Genomic DNA, 17529 nt, shown 5'->3' with positions numbered 1-17529 from the left:
GGCTGATTATTCTGTATTGCTTTTTCTCTCTTTCTCTTTATTGCTTGCTCCTATGTTCGTGTAAATATTACAAGTAATGAGTAATATTGCAAGAATGATATTTTGCTTTAAAATAATATTTTAATAAAACAGGTGTTTAAAAATTACAAGGGGCAAAATTTTATGAGACATGCGTGAAGATTGCACAAACTAAAATGGATGCAATGAGATACATAATACGATAAAATATGACTGAAAATTTAATTGTTAAAGTGACAAATATTTTAATCGTTTTTTACAAAAATGTTTGCGCTATTATAATTATACGTGCTTAGTACCATTTCTAAGATGAGCTGTATTATTATGTGGTTTGCAAACTTTGACTTAAATATAGATAGAACTTATAGGTATATAAGCCTGCTTGACAATTTGGTCTCTCGTGCATATATATCATTTACAATCTAATAATTAGACGCGGTTTAGTAAAAAGACTTTAATCTTGTTATAGATGTTATATCACTATGATCCTTCCAGTGTCTGTTACTGATTTAATTATTTCATCATCATTATTATATCATCCGATAGACGTCCAAAGTCTTCCCTCAAAGATGGCTACTATAACTGATAATGTGTGGACCGCATCCTGCGATATCCTTCAACCCTTAAATATGTTGTCGTTCCTTCAATTGGGACTACATTGTCTAGTTACTATATTTACCGTGTTAACACGAGGCGATCTTTCATATTAATGACATGCAAATAGTCTCAATGTCGTTAAAAAGCAATAATATTTAAAGCTTGTCATGTTTAATCTTTTATTATAGTGTACGGTTTATGTAACATATTTCTCTTTTAATTAAAAAAATAATTTATAGACCAAATATAAAGCCTGTGTACTTATTTAATATTCAAGAAATCGTCACATTTATCTATTGTTTATAATATATTTAATCATGTTTTTAAATTATTTTGATCTAGTTGACAATTTTTTTATTTCTTACTGAAATTGTTGACAAATAACTTATGATAGACTAGAATAAAAATTCAACAAGATGGCAACATTCTACGTTCCGTCAATTAAAAAGAATTTGACAATTTCTGTAATGTTTGAAAATAGTTTTTCATTGGCACAAATAAATCGTAAAATTTAACCGTAAATATGAAAATATTTACTTACTTAGGAAAGAAAATTGGCGATTTAACTATTAAATATTCTAATTTACCAGAGTCATATATAAAAAGGAGTTATGAACAGGTATATGGCATATGAAGCATTAGTAATATGTGCTCGAACATAACCTTACTTGTTGTATTTATGTTATTACAGGTGTATTGGAGAAATCCGAAAGGGTATCCGCAGTACCCAGCGGTGCAAGTGGCACGCAAGAAGTACCGTTTTACAACACACAGACCTTGGACAGCTCAGTTTAGGCGTGTGAATGAACCTAACACTCTCAGGAAAAAGGTTTTCTTGGAACCCGTCGGAGAATGGAAATTCTTTAAGTACGTCTAAATTTTTCTACTCTCATAGTATAGGGTCTCTGGGGTAGCAGAATGCATCTACAGTTATTTCTTTCTACTATGTGATATGTATTATTTTATGCTTCTAACCACTTCAGGCTTTGTGCATTTTCATCGAAATTGTGCCGATGGAAATAGATCCGTTAGCTAAAAAAATTACTTTGGCAGATTGTTACATCTTTGGAGTTTGCATGAAAAGGGACTTTATTCTTGTACATTATTTTGTGACTAAAGTGTAGTGTAAGTTAGCGAAGCGAGGACATCTCAGTGGCTACACAACCACACTAACTTAACAGGGGGAAGTGCACGCGGCCGTCAGTGTTGAGAGTCCCAAGAGCCAGCAGGGCCTGATGTTCAATTTTCTTTCTATGGTTACCTGAAATTGGGTCCCAAAAATTTTAAACACTTCTCCATAAGTTAATATTGTAGATGTTATCAGGCGAAATTGCTTAAAAGATTTAGTGGAGGCTTTGGATAGCTATTAATTGTATTCATTATATGACTTTTTTCATTATCTTCCTGAGAATAAAAGCCATCTACATGTATTATATATAGTGTGTTAGTGTTCTTGTGTATTATTACTTTGCCTAAATAAGTGCATGTATGAGATGTAGCCAATAATACAGTTTTTCTTGTACTTTCCAGGGGTGATCGTGTAGAAATAATGGTAGGCAGAGACAAAGGCAAACAAGGGCTGGTTAATCAAGTAATACAGGAGCGCAATTGGGTGTTTGTGGAGGGACTAAACACACATTTAAGAACTGTATGTATGTTTAATTACAATTTAAAATTATCTATGAACAAAAGTATGTTAAACCTCTTTGTTTATTTTGTTAGGGCAAACACACAGCTGATATGTGTCATATACAAAGTTATTTTTTTTAAAAATTAGTTACCACAACAATAGAATTTAAATACTTGTGCCTATCAGTAACAACATAGGTGATTATAAAATGTATAGCATTTACTGCTGTAATCAAAATACTTTTTTTACACAGCAGTAAATGGTGAAATTGTTATTAAAAACTCCCAGGCATTAGGAAGGCTAGTAATTTTTATTTCCTTGGTTGGTACAACCATCTATAACATTTGCTAAGTGTCTGCTTGTCACAGGTTTAACAGTTTGAATGTTGTTCTCACCTTAAGGTAGGAAGGAAGGGAAAGCGAGGGATGCCTGTCTTGCCTTGAGGTGGACCCTCAGCCTTGCAAGTTCTATGTTCTTGTTCGCTATTGTTGATTTTGAATGTTTATTTTATAATAAACAATTAAAATTTCTAGATAACTTTATTGCACCCCAAGGCGAGATAGGCACCCAAATTGAAAATTTTGTTCTAAATTATTTAAAAAAAAATTTTTTTAATGAAAATAAATTAAATTATTTATTTTTGCATATTTTGTCTAAAACACAAAAAAAAACTTGAACAGCTGTCAACCTGCGGAGCCTCTCATTGGTCGGCATTCAAACTGTTAATTATCTCTGAGTTACATGTGTTTTTGTCCAAAAGTTACAATTTTGTCAAAGGCATCAAGTTTTGATTAGTACCAAAATCGCTTAAATTTCGGATAAAAGTTTTAAAATCTCAGCGTTGCATTTGCCTAATTTGGCTCCATGCTACTTCTGGCTATTTAGTAAAATCAAAAGTATAATGCTAGGACACAATTTTGACATGATTGAGCGTGAAGGGGCTATATTGGTAAAAAACTATTCTGTTTTAAGCACTGGAAAAAGTGTTGGTAAATGTGTGTTTTATTCACAAATTAAAATTGTTTCCAATTAGAATTTGGATGTGCAAGAATAACTTAACTCTTAAATTTTGTGGATGTAGTGTCTAGTAATATGGAGCGATCTTACAAAAATGCTATCAATTTGTCATTAGTTTTACATTAGAAGGTCATTAATATTTATTTCATAATGATAGATAGTCATCATTTGCCATGTTGGCATTGTATTTGCTATATTAATTATGCTATAATAATAAAACTGCCCCCTCGGGGGGGTGGGAACCATTTTAGGAACCACTGTTTTAATCTGACATCTACTAAAATATTAAGTGCTGAGCAAATTAACTTGTATTAAAAAATGGATTGTATTGAATATATGTGATATTAGCTGAAATTATATTAATAACAATCTGTGCCTGCGACCTCGCATGGAATTTAACAAAAAAATAATTCAGATTCTGTTTTAAATTTGAAATTTTTTTTAAAAATAAAAGTAGCCAAAGTTACTCCTTAGTACATGAGCTATCTGATAGTGTAAGTCCCGTAAAAATCAGTCCAGGTATTTCAGAGATTAGCCAAAACAAACAGACAGAGAAAAATTAAAAAAAAACTGTAATTTTGGTATATGTACAATTTACATATACCAAAATTACATTATGTATGTATTAAAAAGCAGTTATTATACTATTACTAACAGACATTCCGATTTTATTTACTTGTGTATATAAATGTGCAAAACCAATATAATAAATGAATTTCTTTTCAGGTTGGCAAAGAAAAAAATTTCCCAGGAGTTACAATACAATCAGAGGCACCGCTTTTGGTTACGACAGGTGTGAAGCTTGTGGACCCTGAGACGTTGAAACCAACTGAGGTTGAATGGAGATATACTGAAGAAGGAGATAAGGTGAGTGTCAAAATGAGTCTATATAACCTTAGCTTTCTCATCCTTAAAGTATACAAAGACTTTTCCAATGGGATTGGATAATTGCCTGTAGATTTTCACCAGAGATGTACATCCCAATTATTTATCTTATCATATTAATACAAGCATTGCTGAAGTTTCTTCTGCAACTTCTTCTCCCAGCTATAGATAGAAGATAGACACTCGAAAAAAAGAAGCAATTCATATAGGGGTACAAGAGGTAGTCTTATCGCTTGAGGCAATCTCTACCAGACAACCTTTGGATGGAGATGAGAGAGATGAAGGAGAGGGCAGTGTAGGGTTCACATGTATACAAATTCATACATTAGTATACACACAAACTTACATATATATATATATGTGTATGGATGTATACATATCTATAAATGTATATCCCTTGAAAAGGTATTAAATAAATAACAAATGTCCTATTTTAGAGACGAAGAATGTGCTTTTTTACCATTTTTTAAAATACTAACAGCCATTTATGCCATTTTAGCACTTATGTTTTCTGAAGTGTTAGTAAAGTTACCAAGGCAATAGCAACTCGTAAAGTCGAGGTTTGATCCTCTCGGCGCCTTTAAGTAGAAAAGAGAATTAAAAAAGAGGTAAAAAGAGGTAATTATTGATGAGTGTCAGTCAAAGCCTTGGCATCTTTGTGGCGTTCCTTGAACCTGGTCTCTCGATGGAATGCCTACCAGAGTGATCTAGCAAGCCGGTGAAATTGTAGTATATAACGGCTTGAGACAAAAGCTCCGGTGGGAGTCCTAAAACTTCTGCACTATGCCCCCTAGCACCAGTGGAATATACAAATGCCGCTTGGGTAGCAGTACAAGCGAGGATACATTAGTTATAGATGTTAAAGCTATCATGAGGTAAATGTACAGGACATTTGTCAGCAAAAACTTTTAACCCTTTTGCACCTATTTTTAAACATTCAGTGCAAAGTGATCTCTTTGATATGTGGTATGTTAAATTTTGTACTGGAATGCGACAGGCCAATAATTTATGGTAGTACAAAGTGTATAGGAACGGAGAGTACCAATATTTAGCCACTTCCGCACATGCAGTGGTAGTCTTGCAACAAAGTGCACCGCCCGCCAGCCCGCTGATAAATGCGTATGCGGCAAACAATGCGAATCACACAACTGCCACCGCCAAATCACTCAACACGTGTTTCACCCCTCCACGGGGCATCTTCAGGAGTTGTTACACCAATTAGTGCCAAACACAGAGTAACTGATCGGTGGTACACTACCACTGCATGTGCGGAAGTGGCTAAATATTGGTCCTTTTCTTACTTAGGATGGACTTCCGCAAGGTAACACCTGATTCCATTAAATATTTACCAATAATTAATTCCAGCTAAATTTTTTTTTTACACCTTGTTCCCCTATCTCGTGTGGGACAGGGACTTTTTTATTCTAGTAATTTATTCATTTTTTTTTTATTATTATCATTCTTCTCTTTCATATCATCTTATCTGTCGTACTATTTCTTTCATTCTACAATTTTCCCATTTCATTTCATTCCATTAACCATACATTCATCCTCAACCACTACATTCTAGATTTCCCTACCATTCTATTTTGCAACATTATTTATTTTTACCTACTGCATTCATTACCACCCTCCTGCAGTAGCTGAGGAAGCATACTCTCTCCCCTTCGTCTTGCATGATGGCCGAGATATTCCTCTCTTCTATCTTTTTGCCCATCCGGCATTCGGAATCTGCGCGCAGTCTTCCGAACGCCGGACAGTGGGCCACAAGGTGGACCACGGTCTGGCCCACGCCCGGTTCACAGAAGCACGAGGGGTCCTCCTTGAGCTTGAACCTGTGAAGGTACTCAGAGAACCCCCCGTGACCCGTGAAGAGCTGGGCCAAGACCGTATCCATCTCAACACTGCCCAACTAAATTTTAAATCTGTTTCATGTTTCAAAAATTATTTCACAGGTCAGGGTGTCACTGTCAAGCGGACGAATAATCCCCGTACCGAAGGCAGCGGAGGAAACATATGATTACAAAAGCAAGGCGCTGTACATTGAGAATACAGAGAAAGATACAACGGCAGCAGATGTTGTAAAGGTAATTTAGGTGTTTTTAATTTACTTCCTTTAAAGTAACTAATGTTAAATTTAAATATTGTTAGTGTAACAAGTTCTATATTTTGCTATGGCTATGATTATACTTTTCATATACAATTTTTTATTATACTTTGTGGTTTTTATAAGATAATAAAAACTTTTTAGTAACTATTGCTTACTTTTACAATTTTTTCGCTTCATAACAACCTTTCTTGTACCTTAAAAATATACAAAAAAAGATTAGTAGTTTTTTGAGCCATTCTCAATTTTTGTACATAGCACAATAGATTTCTATTGTCTATTGTTTATGAAGATGTTAATGCTGATAGCACTAAGGCTTTTACAACTTCATCGGTATTGAGTTCACGGAGCTGAAGGGCCCGTGAGCTAGATACATAGTAAATACATTTTGCAATTTGTTTTAGGTATTTACATAAATAATTTACATGTCATCGTCAACACCTTTTCAGTCATAGTATGATCACTGCTGAACATAGGTATCTCTCATAGATTTCAAATAGGACCAGTATCAAGGGGTCTGCATCAAGAATCTTCTGATGGCCTTAAAGTTGTCCTCCTGTTGGAGTCCATGGTCTCCCCTCCAGAACCCTTAAGGCCTTTGCATCCATCTGTTCAGATCTCTAATACTTTATATATAAATATTTACTTAAAGTAGGGGTTTAGTATTTGAATATATGTACATATATATATATAACATAGGGGTTGGCTTGAAAACATTTCTCTATAGAAAAAATTCTACAGATCTCCGAAAATAGTAAATTTGAAATATATAAAGTATATCAAGATATATATTATTTTCCGAACAGAATCGCCGTAACGCGCCCCCGTAATTTATTAACAAAAAAATGATTTTCTCAAGAATGCCATCTTAATATCTATTCAATTAAAACTTCTTAATAAATTCATAAACTTTCTTCGTATAAAATTTGTACAGTGCCCTATAGAAAAATTGGTGCATTTTATACAAAGAATAAAAATAATTATCAAAATAAACAAATGATACTTGTTTTAACAGCTCCTAATAGATACTGAACTGTTAGTATTTCGTGCGACAGAGATAGTGCTCTATGAAGTCGAAATTATTTGTCTCTTTCCAATGGTTGATGTGCAATATTTATCGCATGTACTGTACAACATTGTAATGTGCCTCTAAGACCCGCATCAATGATAAATCTATACATTTTTTAGTATATACATGTACGATAATATTGACATATATAAGATTAATTTCGCAGATCACATTTCAACCGAAGCTCGCTACCTTCGAAATGGACATCATGGAGTCCATGGGCATCAAGGAAGACAGAGTGCCAGCTAAATCATTTTGGTACTAAATGAAGAAAATGATGAAAAACATTTTTTAGTTTTGTTTTTTCACATTATAAAAATTATTTAGTTAATATAATTAAAATAGTTGTAAATATTTGATATGTTTTATTTATAGATTAACATGTTGAGCGCTACGCTGATTTTTAAAGTGTCCCGTCAGGCCTTGCGTGCTAAGTCAATGCCTACAACAATCCAGTCCATAAAGTAGAATAGAAAAACTAGCATTCGAATTGTTATTAAATGCTACGGTTGTAAATAGTTACACTCTATATAAAAAATATTACATAGAAGAAAATTAGCGTTAACGTTTTTCGGAAAAAAATTAGCAGTCCATCTTTCAGAATTGCAAGATACAAAAATCAACACAATATCCAAAGAAAATCTGTAAGTCTGTTCAGTTCAAAAGTACAGAAACTATGTTATAACAAAAATGAAAGATGATGGTAGGTGATAGCAAGAACAAAGACAGAGTGTGTTGTAACATTTTGTGATACTTTTGAATGGGAACCATTTTAAATATTTTTTTTATATAGTGTAAATTATATAGTTTTCATGTTATATGCTATAAGCCAGTCTAGTAGATAAGCACTAGCAATAGACACTAGTCAGGAAAGTCTAGTGCCAGCCACCAATTACTTATGTGGCGCTCAACGTGTTAATTGACATCCCTGCAAGGAGTTTTGTTTACCATCATAATCAAAAGATACTCATCAAAACAAAAGCTTATATAAAAAATCAAAAATATTTTTTTTTGCCATCTATGCTTTCCTATTTGTACTTGTTTCGATTTTATAACTTCTATTAAACTAAGTTTACCTGTTTAATTGTATGAAAATTCGAATCAAATTGAAACATAGTTGATGAAGTTATCAATAAAAAAATTGTATGTTTGACATATATATCTACCTATATATACAAATGTCTAATAAGACAACAGTTGCTTGAAAAACTGGTCAACGACATGGTAACTGAAATAAAGCGAACTCTAAATAAATGCATCTTCAAGTAACTTAAGTGATTTTAAAGGAAATTTTAAGAAGTTTTGTCAAAATTGGTACAGCTATTTCAGAGATTAGTTGGAAAAGAAAAAAGATTAAAAAATTATAATTTAGGAATATGTACTGTATTTATAATCATATGCATCTAATAAAAAGCGTTTAATATTGCAAACAGACATTCCAATTTTATTTATTTGTATGGATTATAAATGCTGTCAGAGTACAATTAAAATGTCTATATATTTATCACTCTTACACACAGCGTGAACTGAACCATTTTAGTGTGAGTCAATTGGACCATAAATAGCCTCTTGCGTAATTAGAACCTATTTGGAAATGTTAATTACAGTAGAATTTAATTATCAACAAATTATCTTCTATTTATTTTGGCGAAAGCTCTTTATCTTAATTTTTCTTCTCTTCCTAAAAGCCAACTATATACATTTAGTGTCATTCACCTATAATAAAGCTATAGGAAATTTATATATAAAGAATTGTTTTAAAGATGTTTTGTGCAAGCTAAAACTTATAACTTGTTATAAAAGTAATAAAATTATAACTTGAGCTATTCAAATTATAGCTAATTATTTATAATTTAAATAAATACATCACTAAAATGATTGATAATGTTTATAACATAATATAAACTTTTTCATTTAAGATGTAATTGATTACCATGTTTCCTAATTTGTTTGAATAGGTTGGGTGTGTTTTAAATAATGTATAAAAGTGTGTTGTTTATCAATATAATGGTGACTTAGGGGCCCAATCACAAAATAGACAGAAAAATATATTGTTTACGTGTGTATATCTGATAATGAGCAATATATAACGTTCAATAACATTTTAATAGACATATTATGCTTACATACTAGGACGTAAAATCACAGATAAATTCGAATTAACAAAAAAACATTTAATGTCAATACACATTTATTACCTATACACAAAAGCTTAATAATACATCAAGAAATAAGGATATATTATTTCCATTCATCATCTTCTTCAGTCTCATTATCGGGCTCCAACATTTTCGCTAACATTGAATCACCGCCTTCCTCCATTCGTTTAAAAAGTGAAGTTAGTAATTTTTTATTGATATGATCCGTTTGGCTTGTTTCCCTTGGTGGACGTTCATCTGTTTCATCAGCTTTTATTTGTGTGTTCGGATCAGGTGCAGGCATTTTTAATTTAAAACTTAATTTGCAAAAACAATGAATCACAAAAGTAATGACAACTAAATTGAAATACGTCAAAACATAAATTTGACATTAACAGCTTAACAATGTTACTATATCAAAAAAACAAAGTTTAATCGTTTAATCAAAAATTTTATCTAATTTTAGTACTAACTTAACTAATTAACAATTATTAACACGAAAATAAATGAATAGATGTTTTTTTTAATGATAGCATCTATATTTCACAGATATTAGCGTCATTGCCTTTGTTTTTACGTTTACGGTTAATATTTCCGAAATTTTTCTATTTTTTTTGCGCACGTTTTTACGTATGACAGTCAGTTTCTAAGTCTATTTTGACAACGCTCTAAGAATGTCCAGTATTTAAAGTTACGTTTTATTGGGCCTCTCAGCTAGTACGTATTCGTCACGTTTGTGTGATGTGATATCGCTACTACCGCATAATGTATACTGTTATACAGCCCAGGGGTGTCTGTTGTTCGACGGACAACGATGACCACCTCGCTCTTTAGCCCCTACGCCTCATGGATGGTAGAGTCTTTAAATCTGTTTCTGTACCCGTAGTCTTTGCTAATGAGAATTTGTTTATTAACAAAAGTGTGAATTAGTTAAAACGTATTTCTCTGTTTTGAGATATTCTCCCCAAAGTAAAGACTTTACTTATGGATTGCACCACTTTCTTTAACGAATATACGCCCTCGTACATTTCCTTTATAAGACAAGTCCAAGTCCTTAGAATTGTGCACAACAGCTCCTCCTTTCACTGGAAGAAATAATCTGAGCCGTCGTACCTCAGTGCTTAGAGGAAGGCTAGAATGGATGCTGCCTAGCTTATAAACAGTTCACTTGGGTTTTTGATTCAGAAGCATCATGAAATCAGTAGCTATTACCAAATAAAGACGAAAGATAAAAGTATCACATATTTTTGGTAATGTAAAAAAAATGAAAAACGAAACTTTTCACTTATATTAGATATCATTGTAGGATAAAAATTAGGAAATTAAAACAGAAACAGACAATTAATAAAGAAAACAAAATAATTTTATGATTTCTGGATTTTTACATTTTTTTTGTGGAATTTGTTATAATCATTACTTAAATTTAATAAATATAATATTTATTTTTATTTAAGGTCCATTAAGCCACACACACTAAGGGTATTTTTAAATATGACGGTACGTAGCCGGCACAGTACATAATAAAAGTGCAAGTGAGCCCTAATTTTTTCTTGCTTCGTTAGTAACTTTTCCAAGAGATCTTTTTAATTATTTTTGCATCATTAATAAAATTATCATTAATTCTACAATGAGTAATTAATAAACGTTTGTATGTAATTTATCTTTCCAGTACATAATTATATTAGAATTTTTTATACTGACCACCCAGATAACGATAGACTACGTCTTCTTGTCTTATCCAGCGACATTTTTGTCGGCTGGTGTTACTGTATTCGACCAAAAAGAGCCAACAAAGTATGTATTTGATTATAATGTTCTAATATGTTTCTATATTCCATCTCATTTTGTTCAGACATCTCTAGTCGTAATACCATTTGCGAATATTAAATTCGCAACCTTCAATGATAGTCTTACATAACTTGCCATAACCTGTTAACATTATATGAAATTAATTAATGTTGTTATATTTCAGGACCGTAAAGATGTTGGGTCGCTTCGCCCCTGGTGTCTGTAGCCAGGTGACCCTGGTGGTCAACCAGCAGCAAAACCGAAACATGGCTACTTTAAAAGCCATTTCTATTCGTTTGAAGTCGGTTAAGAATATCCAGAAGATTACCCAGTCTATGAAAATGGTATCAGCTGCCAAGTGAGTATAACTAATATTAGCAACGAAATTTCTTAAAAGTAATTGGTTACAAATATACATACATATAAAGTATACATGGTGATTGATAATTAGTGTTAAACCTTAAAGATGCGAATATATGGCTCACTTATCAGCAAAATGCTCTTTTCGCCCATCTCTAATCATCCTGTACAAAATGATCTCTAAAATATGTTATTTTTTTTTATTGGAATATGAAAAGCCAATAAGTTCTGGCAGTACAAAGTGAATACAGATAATAAACAACAATTTATTTTAATATGTAGAAATTCGAAATTTGAAAACGATTTTTCCTAATATGTAATCATTACTTTATATTTTATTTCTGCTATAAAATGTTTTTGGATAGGGTGTAACATACATTAATTGATGGCAAATAAGCTATGAGCAACAGTGGCAGACTTGTGATCGGGTTTGATTTATGGGATAATCTCATGTATAATTCACACCTAGTTCTACCTAGTTAATATACTATCTATAACCTTCCTTACATTACAAATGTGTTTTTTCTGCTATCCCAAGCTGCACACTCATATTAATAACAATACTCACTAAAATAGAGCAAATGTTTTCATACAAACATGATCATGCAATTGGAAAAAATCATTACCGGAGAGATGTTTCTCCAGTAATGATTTTTTGCATGTTCACTGAACCATTTAAAAACTTAAGTATGTGTCTTGGTCTCAGGAAATTGCAGCGTTAGAATTTACCAGGCATGATTGTAATGTAGGTGGTGGCACCTATAAAAAAGTAAATTTGTGTGTTGTGCGGTAATATTCTTGAGGAATCACTACCTGTTTTAGGAACTGGGCGCACTTGGATTACTGTTTTTAAGCATTTATGTTAGTGTATATTTCTTTATTTTAGGTACACCCGTGCTGAACGTGATTTGAAAGCAGCTCGTCCATATGGAGAAGGCGCTGTGCAATTCTATGAAAGGGCTGAGGTAAAGTTAATTATAATTATATATTTCTTTGCACACAAATACTGGATTTTAGTCTGACTGCATGAAGTTTACGGATTGGCATGCTGAAGTTTTAGTGGGCAGGCCACATAACGCTAAGATCAGATGGCTTTGGGGAGGAAATGTCAGTGAGTATATAGGGGTGCATCGGTCTCACCAAAAAGATGGATAGATGTAAAATGTTCTGAATGCAAGCTGCATGCAAGTGGTCTTATTGGAAATCTTTGGGAGTGGCTTATGTCCAGCTGTGGGTGTGGCACTAAAAGTAATGTTTACACAGACAATGCCTAATCAGCAACACATTCCAGCATAACCCAATTAGTGTTGTGTTCATGTCTGCTGTCTCTGATGTTTAGATGTTTCTCGAGGATCTGAATTTGTCACTTACAATTGTTTTCCTTAGTCTTTTACTACTGAACCACTGGTAACAATTTTATAAATAACTTTTTTTTCTTCTTTCCAGGTTGCACCACCAGAAGATGAGCCAAAGCAACTGTATGTTGCTATTACTTCTGATAGAGGTAATTAAATTGAATTAATATTTACCTAATTACAATTCAATTACTTATGGAAAACACCTTTTTTGTGAATAATTCTATTAATGTGACAAAAACAGGTTTCTGTAAATCGGTGAAATTCTTTTTAATGTTTAATAGTTTTTTTTTTAATTTGACTTTCCAAATTCTGCCTCTGAATATCCTTAGCATCATAATGTTTTCCGAAAGATCTCCATTGCTAGGAATAGTCCATGACTCAAAGATTACCACAATGATGAGCCTGCCCACATCCAGTGATATCCCATGAACCAGTGTTTAATTAGTTTACAGCTAAAATCAATGTGTATTTATATTTGTTTATAATCTTAATTTAAAGGTCTTTGCGGAGCTGTACACACCGGTGTGTCCAAGGTGATCCGTACTCGCCTGAATGAGCCTGGAGCGGAGAACATCAAGGTGATCTGTGTAGGTGATAAGTCTCGTGGTATCCTGCAGCGGCTGTATGGGAAGCACATCATTAGTGTAGCTAATGAGGTAAGCGAGTCAAATTTTTAAATCAATACAGGTTAAAAAGAAGAGAAAAAGGAAGTATTGTTTGATCTATATTAGTTTTACTTTGAGAATGAATCAACAACTTTGAAAGCTTTAATGTTTTCTCAGGAGACATCTCCTTTTGTTCGCACAAGTCTACTGTCTGTGTCTACTTGTTAATTTCAATTCCACTATTTTTTATCTATCAAATTCAGTTCTTTGATCCAGTTTCCCAGTCTGTTTTTCTTAGTTTTATTTAAGTTCTTTCTTTTTTGATCCATTCAAATCCATTCTTTGACCTTTTGAAGTTGATTCTTTGAACCATTCAAATCCGTTTCATTCTTTGACACACTCAAATCTATTATTTTTTTCATTCAAATACATTCTCTTGTTCATTCAAATTCATTCTTTTGGTCCATTTCTGTTTGATCTGTTTAAAACAAGTATGTTGTTGCAATGGGTGGGTGTATGATATGTTGCTTTGACCTGAAAACCTAATGGTATATATGGGCATTGGTAGGTTCATATATCTTGTTTGGAGAGTATAAAAAGAATTGTCAATATCATGTAATACCAAAGCTCTATAACAATCCAAGGCTCTAATAGTTTAGGAGTAGAGGGAGGTTATCTATGCTTATTGAAATAAAAGATTGAAAGAGGTTTTTTGAAGTGTACCGCATTATTGTTCCATATGGAATTCCTTTATCTGTAAGGTTTCCATGTCTATTTATATACACATGTGACAATTATATGATGGAAATTTGCCACAGTCACATGTTGTACTTCAGTTGTTGCTTGAAGCGTGTCTGTCAACAAGACAATTATTTTGGCATCAGTCTGGACCAGCAATTAAGCTTTAAAATATAAAGGTTCAAGTGGCAGCTATAATAGCAACACAAGTTACTTGGTTGTCTCTAATTGTTTCACTCTCTTTTATTTATTTTTTTCTATTTAAGTCCCTTTTTGACGCCTCCCGTACCTCCTATCGTATTAAGGACAGAGACTTTTTTATTTTAAATTTTTTTTTTCAGTTAGTGTTTTCTTATTACTCTCCTCCGGTCTTCACAATTTCTACTACCCTTCTCTTCCATTCTCTTACCATTAATTTACATTCCATTCATACCTCGTTATATCTCCTCATTATTTTTTCATCTTTTGTTAGAATAGATATTGCATTATTGGAACTTTATGTTATTAGGAACAAAATTCAATGTTATTATAGAAGAGTGATGAGTCATTTGGTTATCAGATCGGACGTCTTCCCCCCACGTTCCTGGATGCAGCTCAGCTGGCCAACGCCATCCTCACCTCCGGCTATGACTTCGGCTCCGGCAAGATCATCTACAACAAGTTCAAGTCTGTGGTCTCCTACGCACAGGCCGACCTGCCTCTCTTCAGCAGGAAGGCTGTGGAGGTAAATATTCTATTAATATTAAACAATTTTTGTATTAAAAAATCTGAATCGTCTATAGTTCAACTTAAGCCATAATAGCGTTAATTTACTGTGGGCAGTTTTGGTCCAACCAAGTCTTAAAAATTACAATTAAAATTTTTAAAATACATGACAGATATTTAGGTCACCTGCTAGAAGTCGTTTCAGTTATATAAGCCCACTGCAGGGAATAAGCCTCTCCAAATATAACTATGGGGGGATATACCATAATTGCCACGCTTGGTGTATTATGGTACACAGAGGTCGCTGCTGCCCATTCTCTGGCAACTCCTTTGTGAACAGTGGCAATCCTGTATAATATACAAAGTGTGAACTATACAAGGTTATACCCTGGGAATCTAACCCAAGACCCACAATTGCAATTTTCAGTCCTGTACCATTGGGCTACCAGCCAGAAGTATGATATTGAATCCTGATCTTTAACTCCTGTGCTCTTACTGGAATCTCTTTAACCGAAAATAGTTTTTCACAATGGGACAGTGTGTTGACTCAAAATTTATGAACATCTGTTACAACTTTTTAAACATTCTGCAAATATACCTTGTTCTATATCGAAATTTAACGCCATTTGATATCCATCCTTTTCTCAGCGGAAACGAGATCGTATATAATAGATGGAAGCATTGCTGACCACAAACTGTTTTATTATAACCATACACATATATATGTACCCCTATGTTAAAATGAATAATAAATAAAATTAATCTTGTTCTTCCAGTCCGCTCCAAAACTGACTGTCTACGATTCCCTCGACAGTGAAGTTCTGCAGTCTTACATGGAGTTCTCCCTCGCTTCCATGGTGTTCTATGCTCTCAAGGAGGGAGCATGCTCCGAGCAGTCCTCCCGCATGACGGCCATGGACAACGCCTCCAAGAACGCCGGAGAAATGATTGACAAACTCACCCTCACCTTCAACCGAACCCGCCAAGCCGTCATCACCAGAGAACTTATTGAAATTATCTCTGGTGCTGCAGCCTTGGATTAATAATATCAAAATGTTTTGCGCGGGAAACGCCATCTTGCGCTCACCATTATCAGCTTTTTTTTTAAATCATGTTTAAAAGTAATTTATTAAACTGCCAGTTTTCAATAGATCGATACAGATGCTTACATTCCCGGGACAGTGTCCGAGTGCGCTGGTGGAAATACACGCAAAACGCATACTGGCTTCTACACCTTCCGCCGGTGTATTTGGATGATGTTCCGCGCAGTCAGTGAATTTCGCTATGTTAAGGATACAGTGGTGGTTAGCAATAAAGTGTTGTATAGATTGCATTGTTTTATTTGTCTACCCTTCATTGTGACAGGAGTCTGTAAACTGAGGCCCGCAAGTGACAACGTTACAAATTTCGGTTTTAAAAATATCACGATTATTATTATATACAAAAAAACATGAAGATTTCATATACATTATAGGTGTACAAGATTTGAACATGGGAAAAAATGGCATATTTGTCAGCAAAAAGTTTCATAGCTTGTACACTATTTTAAATCAACCTGAAAAAAAAACTGAAGGGCATTTTGGTTTTCAAAATATCTTTCAATATTCGAGTATTGAGCTTTTGGATTTTATTGCGGATCTATGTATCCTATGTATGATATATAAGTCAACATCAAGTATACTAGTATCGTTACACCTAAGCAGAAGACAATAAGTTTATTGAAAGACAAATAAAATAAGATTTTTAACGGGATAAAATTGTAAAATTGGCATTAAAAGTTGCTTTCGAGTTTATTGGCAAGTTCTTCTTGGTAGAGTCAATGTTTACACATGACAAATATGATTTATAACAAGACGAAATTGTAAAATTGCCATTAAAGTGGCTATCGAGTTTATTGGCAAGTTCTTCTTGGTAGAGTCAATCTTTACACGTGACAAATATGATTTATAACAGGACAAAATTGTAAAATTGGCATTAAAAGTGGCTATCTAGTTTATTGGCAAATTCTTCTTGGTAGAGTCAATGTTTACACGTGACAAATATGATTTATAACAAGACAAAATTGTAAAATTGGCATTAAAAGTGGCTATCGAGTTTATTGGCAAGTTCTTCTTGGTAGAGTCAATGTTTACACGTGACAAATATGATTTATAACAAGACAAAATTGTAAAATGTGCATTAAAAGTGGCTATCGAGTTTATTGGCAAGTTCTTCTTGGTAGAGTCAATGTTTACACGTGACAAATATGATTTATAACAAGACAAAATTGTAAAATGTGCATTAAAAGTGGCTATCGAGTTTACTGCTAGGTTCTTCTAGGTAGAATAAATGTTTCGAATCTGGCAGTAGCATATTATCAACAGTACATATTTTAAAATAAAAATCAAATATATCATTATTTATTTATATCGTGTCATATTTTCATAACAAAAATGTTTACATCTGTTATTATGTATTAGAAACATATACTATTATGTTTTTATTAAACACAGTTAAAGTGCCTTTTTGTAAAAT

At 33.2% G+C, this 17529-nt stretch overlaps 2 protein-coding genes across 2 annotated transcripts; both read left to right on the top strand.

The window, feature by feature from the left end:
• The first annotated feature begins 1045 nt into the window (after nucleotides 1-1045).
• mRpL24 (mitochondrial ribosomal protein L24) lies at nucleotides 1046-7648 on the top strand. Its single transcript, XM_068768056.1, has 6 exons — nucleotides 1046-1234; nucleotides 1307-1482; nucleotides 2146-2263; nucleotides 3989-4129; nucleotides 6103-6234; nucleotides 7490-7648. Exons 1-6 carry the CDS (start codon nucleotides 1139-1141, stop codon nucleotides 7586-7588), a joined length of 762 nt encoding a protein of 253 aa, XP_068624157.1. The 5' UTR covers nucleotides 1046-1138; the 3' UTR covers nucleotides 7589-7648.
• Nucleotides 7649-11170: 3522 nt separating this feature from the next.
• Nucleotides 11171-16344, top strand: ATPsyngamma (ATP synthase, gamma subunit). The gene is made up of 7 exons (XM_068767945.1): nucleotides 11171-11255; nucleotides 11434-11607; nucleotides 12496-12574; nucleotides 13056-13113; nucleotides 13466-13623; nucleotides 14870-15034; nucleotides 15792-16344. Exons 2-7 carry the CDS (start codon nucleotides 11444-11446, stop codon nucleotides 16056-16058), a joined length of 891 nt encoding a protein of 296 aa, XP_068624046.1. The 5' UTR covers nucleotides 11171-11255; nucleotides 11434-11443; the 3' UTR covers nucleotides 16059-16344.
• Nucleotides 16345-17529: the final 1185 nt, after the last annotated feature.

Source organism: Battus philenor, unplaced genomic scaffold (assembly GCF_028537555.1).
Source record: "Battus philenor isolate CCGP_79_NKW_IND1 unplaced genomic scaffold, ilBatPhil1.0.hap1 SCAF_24, whole genome shotgun sequence".
Taxonomy (NCBI): domain Eukaryota; kingdom Metazoa; phylum Arthropoda; class Insecta; order Lepidoptera; family Papilionidae; genus Battus; species Battus philenor.
This window is presented reverse-complemented; position numbering and strand designations above follow the sequence as displayed.